The sequence below is a fragment of the Lottia gigantea genome, assembly GCF_000327385.1.
Source record: "Lottia gigantea unplaced genomic scaffold LOTGIsca_676, whole genome shotgun sequence".
Lineage (NCBI taxonomy): Eukaryota > Metazoa > Mollusca > Gastropoda > Lottiidae > Lottia > Lottia gigantea.
Genome location: NW_008710303.1, coordinates 1 through 16,959, shown reverse-complemented (window position 1 = coordinate 16,959; position 16,959 = coordinate 1). Strand labels below are relative to the sequence as shown.

Sequence of the window (16,959 nt, the reverse complement as noted above, 5' to 3'; positions counted from 1 at the left end):
AAACCATACTACAACATAAAAAATGTTAAAATAACAAGTAAGCCAAATCTTGAAATAGATGAGGATAGAATATATTTTTAAATATATTAATATATCATAGAATTTATAACGATTATAAAGAGAATTCGATCTACATATACATAAAATTCCGCACAAGCAAGACAATTCCGTCAATCAAAAACTCATCCAACCAATAGCAAAATCTGGAGTAAAGATAGTAGATCCCAAGAGAGATACTATCAAGTGTTTCATATCTATGTAAAATAAAAAAACAAATTTCAACTTAAACCTTCTTCCACAAATAATTTACAGAAGATCTTTGAACAGTAATGATTACTGCTATAATAACAAGAATTAAACCCACACTAAAATTCCAATTCCAATTTCAACACCAAACGTCAGTTCAATACCACTAGTAGTCAGTCCCCGTCGTGTTGTTGTTTCAACTGATGTTGATGTTTCATCTGACGTTGATGTTGGAGACAGGAGACGAGACAGAGACAGGAGACAGGAGACAGGAGACAGGAGACAGGAGACACAGGAGACAAGAGACAGGAGGCAAGAGACAGGAGACAGGAGACAAGAGACAAGAGACAAGAGACTGGAGACTGGAGACAAGAGATAGGAGACAGGAGACAAGTGACAAGTGACAAGTGACAAGAGACAAGAGATAAGAGACAGGAGACAAGAGACTGGAGACAGGAGACTGGAGACTGGAAACAGGAGACAGCAGACAGCAGACAGGTGACAAGAGATTTGAGACTGGAGATTTGAGACTGGAGATTTGAGACTGGAGATTTGAGACTGGAGACTGGAGACAGGAGACTGGAAACTAGAGACTAGAGACTAGAGACTAGAGACTAGAGACTAGAGACTAGAGACTGGAGATTTGAGACTGGAGATTTGAGACTGGAGATTTGAGACTGGAGATTTGAGACTGGAGATTTGAGACTGGAGACTGGAGACGGGAGACTGGAGGCAGGAGACGGGAGACAGGAGACAGGAGACTGGAGACAGGATATAAAATACAAGTATCGTGGTCCCTTTTTACTTTCCTCAAAATGAAAAAAAAATATGCAGTATATCATATTCACCAGCCATATTGTTTACAAGTGAGCAAAATGATTAGCTAGCCATTAAATCATCAATAAATCGGAGATCAGTTTTTACTGCTTTCATATCATGCCCGATTAACCTCGAAAACTTTCATTAGTTGTACTACATTAGTGTTATTTGAACGCAAAGACAACAATATAACGCAGAGCTTGGCAGATATTTTTCTCACAAATCTCTTAAAGTCAGCCTTCTTTAAGATTGAACATCATTTTAAACATGTGACTATGATAACATCGCCTACGTCCAGAAGATCAACGAATATTAAAATGAGTTGGACTATAAGTTATTTTTATTCTATACTGAACCATAGAAACCCTTACTGCCAAGTTCCATCTTTTGTTATTTATTTACTATACTAATATCTGTCAAAGATTTAGCATAATGTATTTTTGAGATGTGACTGAAGTGATATAAAAATGATATCTAGGAACCAGAAAAAATGTTACGGTATTTAATGAAATGATGAATCAGCGTATGGTAGACATTACTTCCGATGTAAGGTATCTTCGCCCTTTTAGAATATCTGAAACCAGAGCAATTACTTTCCTATTTTGATTATCTGTAATTTAGGGTGTTCTTAATGTGCATATTTTCAATTTTCACCCGTTGTCATGATTTGATATGACCTGGATTTGTCCATGTGATGATTTAGAATGCTTCTATTCTCAAACAAATTTACTAAAACTGTTTTTATTGATTCTCTGGAAAAATGAATAAACATTTTTCAACTTGTCCTTATATATTTCATATTTCTATAATCAATTTTATTATCCAATCATATTACTGTATTTCTTAAAATCTGGATTTTATTTAAGTTTTGTTTTGGATTTTAATGCATCACTGATTTATATTTCCATAAAATGACTTTAGTCTTTTAAAGACCGTAGATATCTTGGTCTTCTATTTCAACCATTTTACTTAATTCGAGACAGATAAAAACGTCTACGAAGTTGGAAATGGGTGAGTGAATCCAAAATAAACTTTACCAGAGTTTGAAAACACCCGAGCTGAAAAACAACACAATATAATTGATTGGATTGAAATTATTTAAACAGATTGATAAGTCAACAAATAGCAAACATATAGATTCCGGTTATGGCGTCAGAGTCTCACAAAGTAGGATGTGCTACAAAACTCGAACTTTCAACATTACAAAGCCAAAGGAAAACCGCAGCCCGCAGATGACGTCACTGTCAGAAAGAGGTTTCAGAGATGCAAGGTACTAAATACAGGTCATCACGTGGTGTAGTCAGTCCGTTCTGTCCGTTCTAGGCCTGTCTGTCCGTCTTAATTAGCCCACATGGTGCAGAAAAGTAGGACGCAAAACTCCATTCATTTCATTTCATTTTTTGATAGTTATTATTGACAGAGGTCAGTCTGAAACTTAATGACTCTATATCTGATCTCTGATAGTTATTATTGACAGAGGTCAGTCTGAAACTTAATGACTCTATATCTGATCTCTGATAGTTATTATTGACAGAGGTCAGTCTGAAACTTACTGACCCTATATCTGATCTCTGATAGTTATTATTGACAGAGGTCAGTCTGAAACTTACTGACCCTATATCTGATCTCTGATAGTTATTATTGACAGAGGTCAGTCTGAAACTTACTGACTCTATATCTGATCTCTGATAGTTATTATTGACAGAGGTCAGTCTGAAACTTACTGACTCTATATCTAGTCTCTGATAGTTATTATTGACAGAGGTCAGTCTGAAACTTACTGACTCTATATCTATAAGTGATTAAGATGAGTAGATGGATTATACAGATTTTTATGAGTGTCGGAACCACTGATTAGTGTCGTAATTCGGAGTTTTTTTTTAACTAGCCTAAGAAGGAAATCAATCGGGACCAGAAAATGATGTCGGATATCACAGAGTTTGTACACTATATATGTACATACATAAACAAAATAATACTTTTTATTTATTTTTGAGCACTGCAAACTACAATCATAAAAATAACAATATGAATAATAAACACTCTTAATTACTGGTAAACTTTTCAAAAACATGATATCATACGACACCTTCATATAGACAGAGAACGTTGTATTAATTCCTATAAACTAGTAGTATTAATATAATAGAAGGTGTTTTCGACTATCAGCCTATCAATCAGAGACAATATTTGCGATGAGCTATCCTATTGGTGTTGTAGATAAGTTACGAAGAGTTATTGGGTATCCTAGAAGTATAACTATCCATTGAACTGGTTTTTCGACACATTTTGCAGAACCGAAATGAGTGTTAAATGAATAAGATACTAAACTTAATTCTATCATATGTTGTACAACATTATCTCCCCTTAATAATTTACTTAAATCTACAAAGTTTCCTTTTCAACTCTAGAATCATCCTTCAATGTCCCGAAAACAAAAGGAAAGAATAATTCGCCTGGTGAATTGGTGCTCCTTAATTCCATCGAAACGTTGTTTACTAATATACGTCTGACTAATGTGATACTGTGAAAAACGAATCAGGATGTATTTAACCAACAGGAAACACGTATTATATCCCACAATTTAGAATCCTGCTTCATTTTAATAAAGCTCGGCTGATAAAAAAACCACCAAAATAATATTTTAAAATATTCAATGGGGTAGGAAATGCAAAGGCACAAGACTTAAATCTCGCACAGTGTTAATCTCGCACAGTGTTAATGAGAGATCCAGATATCTGTACCATGTCAGTGTTAATGAGAGATCCAGATATCTGTACCATGTCAGTGTTAATGAGAGATCCAGATATCTGTACCATGTCAGTGTTAATGAGAGATCCAGATATCTGTACCATGTCAGTGTTAATGAGAGATCCAGATATCTGTACCATGTCAGTGTTAATGAGAGATCTAGATATTTGTACCATGTCAGTGTTAATGAAAGATCTAGATATTTGTACCATGTCAGTGTTAATGAAAGATCTAGATATCTGTACCATGTCAGTGTTAATGAAAGATCTAGATATCTGTATCATGTCAGTGTTAATGAAAGATCTAGATATCTGTACCATGTCAGTGTTAATGAAAGATCTAGATATCTGTACCATGTCAGTGTTAATGAGAGATCCAGATATCTGTACCATGTCAGTGTTAATGAGAGATCTAGATATTTGTACCATGTCAGTGTTAATGAAAGATCTAGATATTTGTACCATGTCAGTGTTAATGAAAGATCTAGATATCTGTACCATGTCAGTGTTAATGAAAGATCTAGATATCTGTATCATGTCAGTGTTAATGAGAGATCTAGATATCTGTACCATGTCAGTGTTAATGAAAGATCTAGATATCTGTACCATGTCAGTGTTAATGAAAGATCTAGATATTTGTACCATGTCAGTGTTAATGAAAGATCTAGATATTTGTACCATGTCAGTGTTAATGAAAGATCTAGATATCTGTACCATGTCAGTGTTAATGAAAGATCTAGATATTTGTATCATGTCAGTGGTCCTAGAAACTCTGATGCTGAATGCCGTTATTCTGTCTTACAATCATTAAATCCAGTTATTTGATTTACTTTCTTGTCTATCATATGTTTTAGAGGCAATGTTTTTGTGGACAATCTTGGATTCCATTTTCTTATATTTCTACATATTTTCACAACTCCAGTGACTAATAGCGGTTATAATTGAGTTATATAGCTGCGGTTGTATGTATGACGAGATTGTCCTATAGCTAATACTGTTCATTTGGTATATTTATCACACTCCAATAGGCTGTCCATTCTTCAGATGGACCATATTGTCCAAACCACACCCCCATTCGTCATACTCGTCAAAACCCGATACGATGCATTGTTATTTCAACCAAATACTGTTAATTAAATATATTCGATTACAATCTAATGAACTGAGATGGCGTTATTCTGCTGCTCCGTCTGCCATTTTTTAAATTCCTGCTGTAAAAGATAAATCTGAGCACGACATAATTTAATTTTATGACCAGGGTAAGAATCGGTGTAAGAGGTTTTCAGTTCCATATTTCCAGATTTATCTATAGTTTTAAACTCTGGTTTATAATTCTGAATTGGTTCTGCTACTTTCGGTTTGTATGTCGACTTGGTGATACTTTCACCTTCAAATTTCACCATGGGAGGAATATAGGGCCTGTTCTCATGGAAATCTCCGTACCGTTTCCTCTCTTGTACCGGCCATTCCTTGAAAAATTCTTTACTCATAGTGTGATCATCAAATTTGGCATCTTTGTCGGTATGAAGTTTCTCAAAAGGAATAAAAGATGGCGGTGGGTAGGCGTTCTCGATGTCTATTGGTTTAAAATCTCGCTGAAATGATACAAAAATAGCTGACCATTTTAACGTTTAACATTTCTCTATTATGGATTGTCAAGCCTAGTAAATAGAATTCACGATATCTAGGAATGGATTTTGAATTCTCTATGGAAGATAAAAGGTTGTCAGTCAAAGTAACATACAACACCAAGAGTTCTCAAAATACTGTTAAAAATAGAACACAGTAGATCTAAGATGATGGCCATTCTGTCAGGGGAGGTAACTAAACATTCAAATAATTGCCTTCTGACAGGTTTATATCATCTTTATTGTAGCCTATAACATCTTACTGAAATATGTTTCTGATACAAGACTGTCATCAGTACAGCTGCGTTCTAATTTTGAAATTATGGAACCAGATGATAACTTACCCTCTGTGATGTCTCTGTCTCAAATGCAACACTAGGAACTCGATATTCTTCTTCTGTTTTTTTACAAGATTTAGCCGAGGGGAATGTTTTTACATCATGTCCTTTATAAATAGATCTCTGTTCGGTACTGAAACTTCGTCTGAAATATAAACCATGATAATTGACTTGTTGTTTTACGATATTCAAGACCAGTGGAACCGTAAAGATATCGAAACGCTATCCAATCAGTTAATTGTTGGTAGTCGTGGGTAGCAGGTGCTAGGATTGGGTAGTTAGGTCAGGTCAGGTGAAGTCGAATGACATGGCGGTCAAACTCAGTCCTGGGTATGTAGCGGGAGTAACTTGATTTTCGCCAATCTACTAAAACATGGTTTTAAATTTTGGAATCACAGAGCATCTACCACCTGGACCTTTCACACCAACAAAAATTTGTTACATCCAAATTTCCAGCAAGTGATGATGTGAGGTGTTCTCTCAATTCAAAATAAATTCTTCTCCTACACCAGTTGGCCACACCCTTGACACCCTAGTCCCACACCCCTTGGGGGTGAAAACACCCCAGGTTGGGAACCTAGAAACAAGGGTTGAGGTTGTCAATGTGGTACAATGTAATAACTGACTTACCTGTTATCAAACTTCAGATCAACAGTGGATTTCAGTGGACTGATGGGTGGGGGAGGAAGTGGCTGACCCCCCAGAAACCCTGGAAAATCTCTTCTAAACTGGGTTAAAGTTTCGAATTTATCTTTAGATTTCAGATTAGTAGATAATTCTGTCCAGGGTTTAACTCTAACTGAACGATGGTCGCCGTGTATTTTTCTGTAAGTATTATCGTGTGTGGTGTCAAACATCATTGAACCTGTAATTACAATTTCAAAATTCAAAATCCATCAACAAACAGTAAGATCTCAACTGAATAGAGATAATCACCAAGTTTAGCTGTTAATATTCATTTAACCTTATAGGGATATAGTTCTTTCAGCATGCCACTTTTAAAATAGACAACTGGCTTTTAGTTCGTACACTATTAAATAAATAAGTTGATGGTAGTGACGAAAAGCTAATTTGCATCACTTATTTCTTGGACATATCTAAAATAAAATGATCGTTCTTGCTTGGGTTAGGGCCAGACTTTTTATGTGTCTCATTACATTTAAATCATGCCAACTTTGATCGGTGAAATTGTAACGGAGTGAGACACAGGCATGTCAATACTATTAGACAGTCTATATAGCCTATATTATTATAACCAGTAATGTCGAATTGCTTATACATTTGGTTGCCCAGGAAACGTCAGTTGTCATTGTGCTTGAGTTTGAGAACCAAACGATGAGAATATGACAATCTCACCCTCAATTTTCAAGTTATTATCAGCAGGTTTAGCCGGTTCAGTCGGTTGAATAGGGCGTTTAATATAAGTATGTTTAGTTACACTTTCTGGTAATCGTTCTTTTTCTGGAAACAGAATCGAACCTGGAAGAGAAAACATGTCTGGTGCTGACATCTGGTTGCAAATGCTGCAGGTCATACCAAGATTCTATTAGTCCAGATTAGTCATGATTTTGGAATAAATTTCAGGCGTTTGCTAACCTGCCGTTATGATAGAAATAACACCAGTTTTAATTCATACTGTCCTGATGACGAATTCATAGTAAAAACACAGTAGTAGGAGACAAGCTCTAGTCAATTGACTTACATTAATTCCTATATTGAAAAGTTAATCCCCATTTCTAAAACTAGCTGCCCTGATGATGACAATTTACAACACTTGCTGGCCTGATGATGAGGATGATATTAAATCCGCCTGGTGACAGCTTAGGGTGAGTTTTGGTGAAATATAGTACTTACCAGCAAAACTTGGTAATTCAGCGAAGGGTCTGCTGGGTTCCGGGACCCACTGTTTATAATGTGTTTTATTGGTTGTTGTGGGGTCAAATTTCGCCGAGGGAAGGCGTATTTCATCAGGTTTCGGTGAAAACTGGTGAATATCAGGAAATACTACTTTCGGTTTATATTCCTGTTTATAGAAGGTCTGAGATTCCAGTGGCACTGTAGATGGTTCGTACTTCTCCTCCTGAAAGTACATCGTAAATTGTTGAAACGTTGTGTATTAATAAGAGAGTGATGTACCATAAGAGTCCAGACTTGGGGAGGTCTAAAGGAGGGGGATCCGACTGCTCCTTTATTTTTGATATAAAGTCATTTCAATTTCACTCATTTTACAAAATAGAAACAATGTTAATAGGAAATCAGTGCAGATACTTACTCTTTTGATTGGTTCAACTCTTTCTGGATTATTTGGTTTGGTGAATTCTGAACGCTGATTGGTTGAAAATGTCATTGGTGGTGGATTGGGGTCTCGGGGAGAGGGAGGGGGTCTTTTACTAGATCTGGGTCGGGCATTTTTAGGTTTGAAAGTAGCTTTGTAGTCTGTGTCAGGAAATTCTCTTTTAGTTCTTGGCGCCATCTTCCCGTTAAAACCTGGAACCTGTTTCCTTTTGTGACGCCTGAAATAATAATAAATAATATTTCCTAGAGAACAATTATCAACCGTGTGGTCACTATGAAACAGTTGCCAAGTTGGCCCCAAATAAACAATATTAGTAGCTATGTGCAGTGCACACTCTTACATTGGGTACTCTTGGTACAAAGCTTCAGGATAGTTTTTGATCGCTTTTCCATCTGAATACTTGTCAGTCCAAAGACAATAATTAGATTTCAGTATCCAGGGTTAATGTTTACGAGTTTGAATGGTACTCATGTTACTGTCAGTGTGTAGAATCGATATTATATATTGATAACTGATTATTGATCAGTATAAATACCAGTATTTTCTATTTGATCAGGAAATATAGTAATATCAGGGAGAAGTCAAATAGTTTGACATTACACTGATACAATCACACCACCAGGGTTAACTGTAGTCAATTAATTCATCATTAAATTCCAACAGAATGGGGAAATGTTCATGGTTTGACAACAGTCCATGATAATAGTTCAAAAGTTAGTCTTCCTTTCTGTCGGTTGAATAGAATATCTTTTTTCTAAATTTTCATATTTTAATTGAACACGACCCGGGTGTCGGATTTTCATTTAGAATAATTATACAGTAAAGCAAATCACTTATTCCTGATACGAGAAACCTGGATTGTTTGACAGTTGTAAGCCGAATGACAGTGGGGATATTATTTTTTTTATATTCCTTATACGGGCTGGGAGATTGCTAGGGATATTGGTGAGATCCTAGAGAAAAAAAACAGACGTTGCACTCAGAGTGCGCCCACAAACTGGTCGGTTAATCTTTGGAAACTGACAAGTAATGATAATGTGTCGTGTGTCTCAGTCTTTTTAAACTGGAACGAAGAGTGAAACTTTGTGCTGTTGGGATTGAAATAAAAACCTGATTTAATACAGAATTGTTTCTATAGTTTAGTGACGTAACAATTTGTAGTTAGTATAACCTACTTACTATCTACCAACAATAACTGATATCTACTTCAGTTTTTAACATACATACTATTATATATACCAGTCCAATACAATTATGTAGAGTTTAATAGTTGATACAGTAGATGGGTATCTGGTTACCCGGATTACAATAGATTATCTCTTCATATTAAATACATGTAGTTGTATTATTATGTTAAGTTACAATACATGTTAGAGAGATTCGCTGTGGTTAGATCCTTGCAGGCAATGGTCGTGGAATGAGAAATTTCTAGCTGGGCCAGTGAAAGAAATAAACATGGGGGAGGATATCCATAAGTGCGAGATGAATTCAGAGGAGCGATAATATTCAACTTTCCTAGCAGACAACAATCCAACTCGCTACTGATTGAGCTATTCCACTGTCCTAGCAGACAATCCAACTCACTACTGACTGAGCTATTCCACTGTCCTAGCAGACGACAATCCAACTCGCTACTGATTGAGCTATTCCACTGTCCTAGCAGACAATCCAACTCTCTACTGGCTGATCTATTCCACTGTCCTAGTAGACGACAATCCAACTCGCTAGGGACTGAGCTACTACACTGTCCTAGCAGACAATCCAACTCTCTACTGACTGAGCTACCCCACTGTCCTAGCAGACAACAATCCAACTTGCTACTGACTGATCTATTCAACTGTCCTAGCAGACAACAATCCAACTCTCTACTGAATGAGCTACCCCACTGTCCTAGCAGACAACAATCCAACTTGCTACTGATTGAGCTATTCAACTGTCCTAGCAAACGACAATCCAACTCGCTACTGATTGAGCTATTTCACTGTCCTAGCAGACAGCAATCCAACTCTCTACTGACTGAGCTCTTCCACTGTCTTAGCAGACAACAATCCAACTTGCTACTGATTGAGCTATTCAACTGTCCTAGCAAACGACAATCCAACTCGCTACTGACTGAGCTATTCCACTGTCCCAGCAGACAATCCAACTCGCTACTGATTGAGCTATTCCACTGTCCTAGCAGACAATCCAACTCGCTACTGATTGAGCTATTCCACTGTCCTAGCAGACAATCCAACTCTCTACTGACTGATCTATTCCACTGTCCTAGCAGACGACAATCCAACTCGCTAGGGACTGAGCTATTACACTGTTCTAGCAGACAATCCAACTCTCTACTGACTGAGCTACCCCACTGTCCTAGCAGACAACAATCCAACTTGCTACTGACTGATCTATTCAACTGTCCTAGCAGACAACAATCCAACTCTCTACTGAATGAGCTACCCCACTGTCCTAGCAGACAACAATCCAACTTGCTACTGATTGAGCTATTCAACTGTCCTAGCAGACAGCAATCCAACTCTCTACTGACTGAGCTATTCCACTGTTCTAGCAGACGACAATCCAACTCTCTACTGACTGAGCTATTCCACTGTTCTAGCAAACGACAATCCAACTCGCTACTGATTGAGCTATTTCACTGTCCTACCAGACAGCAATCCAACTCTCTACTGACTGAGCTCTTTCTTAACAGACAACAATCCAACTCGCTACTGATTGAGCTATTCCACTGTCCTAGCAGACAACAATCCAACTCGCTACTGATTGAGCTATTTCACTGTCCTAGCAGACAGCAATCCAACTCTCTACTGACTGAGCTCTTCCACTGTCTTAACAGACAACAATCCAACTCGCTACTGATTGAGCTATTCCACTGTCTTAGCAGACAACAATCCGACTAGCTACTGACTGAGCTCTTCCACTGTCTTAACAGACAACAATCCAACTCGCTACTGATTGAGCTATTCCACTGTCTTAGCAGACAACAATCCGACTAGCTACTGATTGAGCTACCCCACTGTCCTAGCAGACAGCAATCCAACTTGCTACTGATTGAGCTATTCCACTGTCTTAACAGACAACAATCCGACTAGCTACTGATTGAGCTATTCCACTGTCCTGGCAGACGACAATCCAACTCTCTACTGACTGAGCTATTCCACTGTCTTAACAGACAACAATCCAACTCTCTACTGAATGAGCTACCCCATTGTCCTAGCAGACAACAATCCAACTCGCTACTGATTGAGCTATTTCACTGTCCTAGCAAACGACAATCCAACTCGCTACTGACTGAGCTATTCCACTGTCCTAGCAGACAACAATCCAACTTGCTACTGATTGAGCTATTCCACTGTCCTAGCAGACGACAATCCAACTCTCTACTGACTGAGCTATTCCACTGTCCTAGCTGACAACAATCCAACTTGCTACTGACTGAGCTATTCTACTGTCCTAGCAGACAACAATCCAACTTGCTACTGACTGAGCTATTCTACTGTCCTAGCAGACAACAATCCAACTCTCTACTGACTGAGCTATTCCACTGTCCAAGCAGACAATCCAACTCTCTACTGACCGAGCTATTCAACTGCCCTAGCAGATGACAATCCGACTATCTACTGACTGAGCTATTCAACTGCCCTAGCAGACGACAATCCAACTGTCTACTGATTAAGCTATTCAACTGTCCTAGAAGATGACAATCCGACTAACTACTGACTCAGCTATTCAACTGCCCTAGCAGACGACAATCCAACTGTCTACTGATTAAGCTATTCAACTGTCCTAGCAGATGGCAATCCGACTATCTACTGACTGAGCTATTCAACTGCCCTAGCAGATGACAATCCGACTATCTACTGACTGAGCTATTCAACTGCCCTAGCAGACGACAATCCAACTGCCTACTGATTAAGCTATTCAACTGTCCTAGCAGATGACAATCCGACTATCTACTGACTGGGCTATTCAACTGCCCTAGCAGATGACAATCCGACTATCTACTGACTGAGCTATTCAACTGCCCTAGCAGATGACAATCCGACTATCTACTGACTGAGCTATTCAACTGTCCTAGCAGATGAAAATCCGACTATCTACTGACTGAGCTATTCAACTGCCCTAGCAGATGACAATCCGACTATCTACTGACTGAGCTATTTAACTGTCCTAGCAGACGAAAATCCAACTGTCTACTGATTGAGCTATTCAACTGTCCTAGCAGATGACAATCCGACTATCTACTGACTGAGCTATTCAACTGCCCTAGCAGACGACAATCCAACTTGCTACTGACTGGGCTATTCAACTGTCCTAGCAGACGACAATCCAACTGTCTACTGATTGAGCTATTCAACTGTCCTAGCAAACGATAATCCAACTCTCTACTGACTGAGCTATTCAACTGTCCTAGCAAACGATAATCCAACTCTCTACTGACTGAGCTATTCAACTGTCCTGGCAGACGACAATCCAACCCTCTACTGACTGAGCTATTCCACTGTCCTAGCAGACGACAATCCAACTATCTACCGACTGAGCTATTCCACTGTCCTAGCAGACGACAATCCAACTCTCTACCGACTGAGCTATTCCACTGTCCTAGCAGACGACAATCCAACCCTCTACTGACTGAGCTATTCCACTGTCCTAGCAGACGACAATCCAACTATCTACCGACTGAGCTATTCAACTGTCCTGGCAGACGACAATCCAACTGTCTACTGACTGAGCTATTCAACTGTCCTAGCAGACAACAATCCAACTGTCTACTGATTGAGCTATTCAACGGTCCTAGCAGACAATCCAACTTGCTGCTGACTGAGCTATTCAACTGTCCTAGCAGACAACAATCCAACTGTCTACTGATTGAGCTATTCAACTGTCCTAGCAGACGACAATCCAACTCTCTACTGACTGAGCTATTCAACTGCCCTACCAGACAATCCAACTTGCTACTGACTGATCTATTCAACTGCCCTAGCAGACAATCCAACTTGCTACTGACTGAGCTATTCAACTGCCCTAGCAGACGACAATCCAACTGTCTACTGATTGAGCTATTCCACTGTCCTAGCGGACAACAATCCAACTGTCTACTGTTTGAGCTGACCTACCGGACGACTGCCCACCTTCTACACAATGATGAGATTCTGCTGACACTTACCCACAATCACATATATCATTAATATCCACATCATCAGGAAATATCTCGGCGAAAAGTTCCGGATTGTCGAAAACAGCCGGTTTCACAGACATATTGTAAATTGTTTGTCGAAAATCTGTGAATAATGGGTTAAACCCAAGTTACAAATTAACACGAATAGAACTCTTTTATAAAGTTCTTAATTTACACGAATTGTGTTATTTATTCACTTTAATCCATATTTTATGATTTTAATAAACAATTGATGTATAGTTAATTCTTTCTTTAGACTATAAAACTTTCATTCAGTCACTCCGAGCTATAAACAATACTTTTATTGTTATTCGGTGAAAAGTTAACGATTACTGTCGAGTGTTAGGTAGTTATTGGCACCTGGCAACCGAGATACCGTTACACCTCGATCAAATACAGGTTCACGCTACAGTCTGGATAATCAGAACATTATCTAAGTGCGTTCTTAGTTACGGCTGTTCTATTGTACTCCCTCTAATAATAACGGTGGCCCAATGTTCGAGTAGTTGAATGTCTCTACAGGGATTAAAAGTATAAGATTAAGACAAGAGTCTTACATCATCAGTCAATAATCAGTTTTCAGCCACCAATGAGGAAATTTTCCTATAAAAATAATTATCAGAGGGGGTGAATAGAACAGCGTCGCTTATAACAATAAAATATAGTAGTTTTCATTCCTTAATCGTCATTTAATATCCCACATATCAAACTAAGAATAGGTTAATGACGAACTGTCATCAAATTTCTGAATGCAATTACAAAATTTGTCAAAATTGTAAGAAATGATATTATTTTCAATGATGCAAGCGATCAATATATCACATGACTTCAAAATGGCGACTGTTGATATCCGATTGAAGAAAGTGAATAAAGTTTACCGTGAGGGGGTAAATAGGAAGCTCAAATTATTATAAAAATCACTATAATAGAAGATGGGAGAATTCTGCATCCCCATGACATCGTTTTGGTCTTATTCCTTGGTGCATTTTTTGTGAAAATGGCATAAAACATAAAATATAAAAAGAAAGGGGAGGGGCACTATTCTCGAAATATTCTTATGTCGGCAGAATGATTTGGGTAAATTTGTCCAAATGTGAGCAGGTTTCCTAAATTTATAGTCTCATTGCAAACTGCTGTATAAAGTTAAGTCCACCCCTGTCCCTTTACATGTATATCTTACATGTCACTATGTTATGTTCAATTCCATATCATCATTATCTATGTAATATTTGGTGGTTAGGTCTGGTGGAGGAAATATATTGATGTATATGGTATATTATTATGGAACTCCCCCGTATGACACTGTATATGAACACAAACAATTTCTACAAGTTTTAAGACAATAAAATGATTTCTATTTTATTTGTTTTCAGGACATGGTTTCAGGGATTATAATTGTTGAAAGTCGAGGTGTTTTACAACATCAAGGTGTGACTCTATCTATGGATGGTAACGTCAATTTACAACTCAGTGCTAAGAGTGTTGGCATGTTTGAAGCCTTTTATAATTCATTAAAGGTTGGTTTATGTTAAAGGGAATGGTAAAGAGGTTTTCTTAATTTTTTACGTGTATGAGGGACATTGAAAACATCAATTTGCACCATTCCAATTCTTAATCAGATATCTATGGTTCTTGCAATTCCACTAAAACTAAGTGTTTGGTGACTTCACTAATCGCAAAGGTCTTATCTGACAAAGAATATTTTGCAATGAGTAACGTGACAACGTCATCAAACACTTATTTTTTGTGGAATTACAGGAACCACAGACATCTGATTGAAAATTAGAATGGTACAAATCGATGCTATCAGTTTCCCCGATAAACATAAATAATTTAGAAACCCTCTTTACAATCCCTTTAAATCTAACAACAGGGGTGGAGGTACTCAAAAAAGCTGGCCTTTGCATCATGAAAATAGTGAGGTTAAAATGGACAGTATTGGATATAATGTTTACTGGACAGGAATATGTTCTAGGGGGATGGGGATCTTCAGGGGGTGAGAGATTTCAACAAGAGGACTGTTTTTTGGTTGCCACTGCTACTTCTTCTGGAAGTGATGTTTGAGAGATTCTCCAGCTATTCCAATTCTTTAAAATTAGTCCCAACTTGAGAAGCGACCACACCCCAATCAGAACCAGTCTGTCTTCTTGTATCTAATTTGTAATGTTTCAGCTAATTTCACTGATCAGCTATTGCCATGGAAGCCTCAAACCTCAGACCTAAACCCCCTCTCTCACCAAATCCATCCAGTCCATGTTCCTATATCTAGTCTGATGTGTTTATTTTTCAGCCAATTCCACTGATCAGCTATTCTCTGGAAGTGGTCAAGCCTGGTAAATTACCCAATGGAAAGACAGAGATACCGTTTGAAGTTCCGTTAAAACCGCTAGCAGGAAAAGTTCTATATGAAACTTATCATGGTGTATTTGTTAATGTTCAGGTGAGTTTTTTTCTTACGTATTTTGTGTAAAGACCAGTTTAAACTCTGCTAAGTAAAGCAGTGAAGTGCAGGTTTTTCCTCGCTGTACCTTTGCAAGTTTATTTTCAAGCCAGGCGAAGGAGTAGGATGTGCTCCTACTTCTTCACTTCGCTTAAATCTTTGCAATCAATCAGAGACAGACGAAACAAACTGGCGTTGACAGACTTGTCTTGACTAGGCGAAACTAAGCGATGGGTAGCAAATCAAAGCTTCACTTATCTTCTTTATCTTTGCTTTGATCTTTCACTGAGCAGAGTACAAACTGGCCTTAAGAAATAACAAAACATTAGAACCTAATCTACTTTTTCATCCAATCAGCATTAGCATTTCTATTAAGTAAAAATTTATTTCATTAAGAATTTCACTATCACATGGCATTTTGACTGACAGCTAAGTTAGTTTCTAAGTAAATTAGGTCATATTAAGTAAAAAACTTTGTGGTTAAAATATGGACTCAGTGCCTTCACTCCGTTCGCCAACGTTTAAAAACCATGAAAATTTTACATTACATGATGTAACTAGCTATTATATAGGATGAAGTCACTAGAAGTTTATAAGTTAAGTAACATTATTCTGTAAGAACAAGGGAAAGTTTGTGAACATGTTATAATTCTATAAGTAGTTCTAATGTATGAATATAGAATACAAGTTGAGATAATATTAGTTTTTCTTTATTTAAATTCAGGTATTCAGTATAATATAAAATAGTAAAATAATGTTTATATTTAGTTATTCTGTGTTATATTTTCAGTATAATATAAAATGGTATAATAATGTTTGTATTTAGTTATTCTGTGTTATATTTTCAGTATGATATAAAATGGTAAAATAATGTTTATATTTAGTTATTCTGTGTTATATTTTCAGTATAATATAAAATGATATAATAATGTTTTTATTATGTTATTCTGTGTTATATTTTCAGTATAATATAAAATGGTATAATAATGTTTGTATTTAGTTATTCTGTGTTATATTTTCAGTATGATATAAAATGGTAAAATAATGTTTATATTTAGTTATTCTGTGTTATATTTTCAGTATAATATAAAATGATATAATAATGTTTTTATTATGTTATTCTGTGTTATATTTTCAGTATGATATAAAATGGTAAAATAATGTTTATATTTAGTTATTCTGTGTTATATTTTCAGTATAATATAAAATGATATAATAATGTTTTTATTATGTTATTCTGTGTTATATTTTCAGTATGAA

At 37.0% G+C, this 16,959-nt stretch overlaps 3 protein-coding genes across 3 annotated transcripts; 2 read left to right on the top strand and 1 right to left on the bottom strand.

Moving 5' to 3' along the window:
• Positions 1-3,030: 3,030 nt before the first annotated feature.
• LOTGIDRAFT_239639 (hypothetical protein) lies at positions 3,031-4,626 on the top strand (the record flags this gene model as incomplete). The annotated part of the gene is made up of 1 exon (XM_009065109.1): positions 3,031-4,626. Exon 1 carries the CDS (start codon positions 3,787-3,789, stop codon positions 4,624-4,626), a length of 840 nt encoding a protein of 279 aa, XP_009063357.1. The 5' UTR covers positions 3,031-3,786.
• Positions 4,627-4,969: 343 nt separating this feature from the next.
• LOTGIDRAFT_239638 (hypothetical protein) lies at positions 4,970-13,658 on the bottom strand (the record flags this gene model as incomplete). The annotated part of the gene is made up of 7 exons (XM_009065108.1): positions 13,248-13,658; positions 8,054-8,294; positions 7,636-7,861; positions 7,138-7,260; positions 6,412-6,646; positions 5,788-5,926; positions 4,970-5,410 (listed from the first exon to the last, which is right to left on the bottom strand). Exons 1-7 carry the CDS (start codon positions 13,337-13,339, stop codon positions 4,970-4,972), a joined length of 1,497 nt encoding a protein of 498 aa, XP_009063356.1. The 5' UTR covers positions 13,340-13,658.
• Positions 13,659-14,092: 434 nt separating this feature from the next.
• LOTGIDRAFT_176046 (hypothetical protein) lies at positions 14,093-16,699 on the top strand (the record flags this gene model as incomplete). The annotated part of the gene is made up of 4 exons (XM_009065107.1): positions 14,093-14,146; positions 14,633-14,776; positions 15,550-15,699; positions 16,664-16,699. The coding sequence occupies 4 exons, from the start codon at positions 14,093-14,095 to the stop codon at positions 16,697-16,699; spliced, it is 384 nt and encodes a 127-aa protein (XP_009063355.1).
• Between the last annotated feature and the right edge of the window lie 260 nt (positions 16,700-16,959).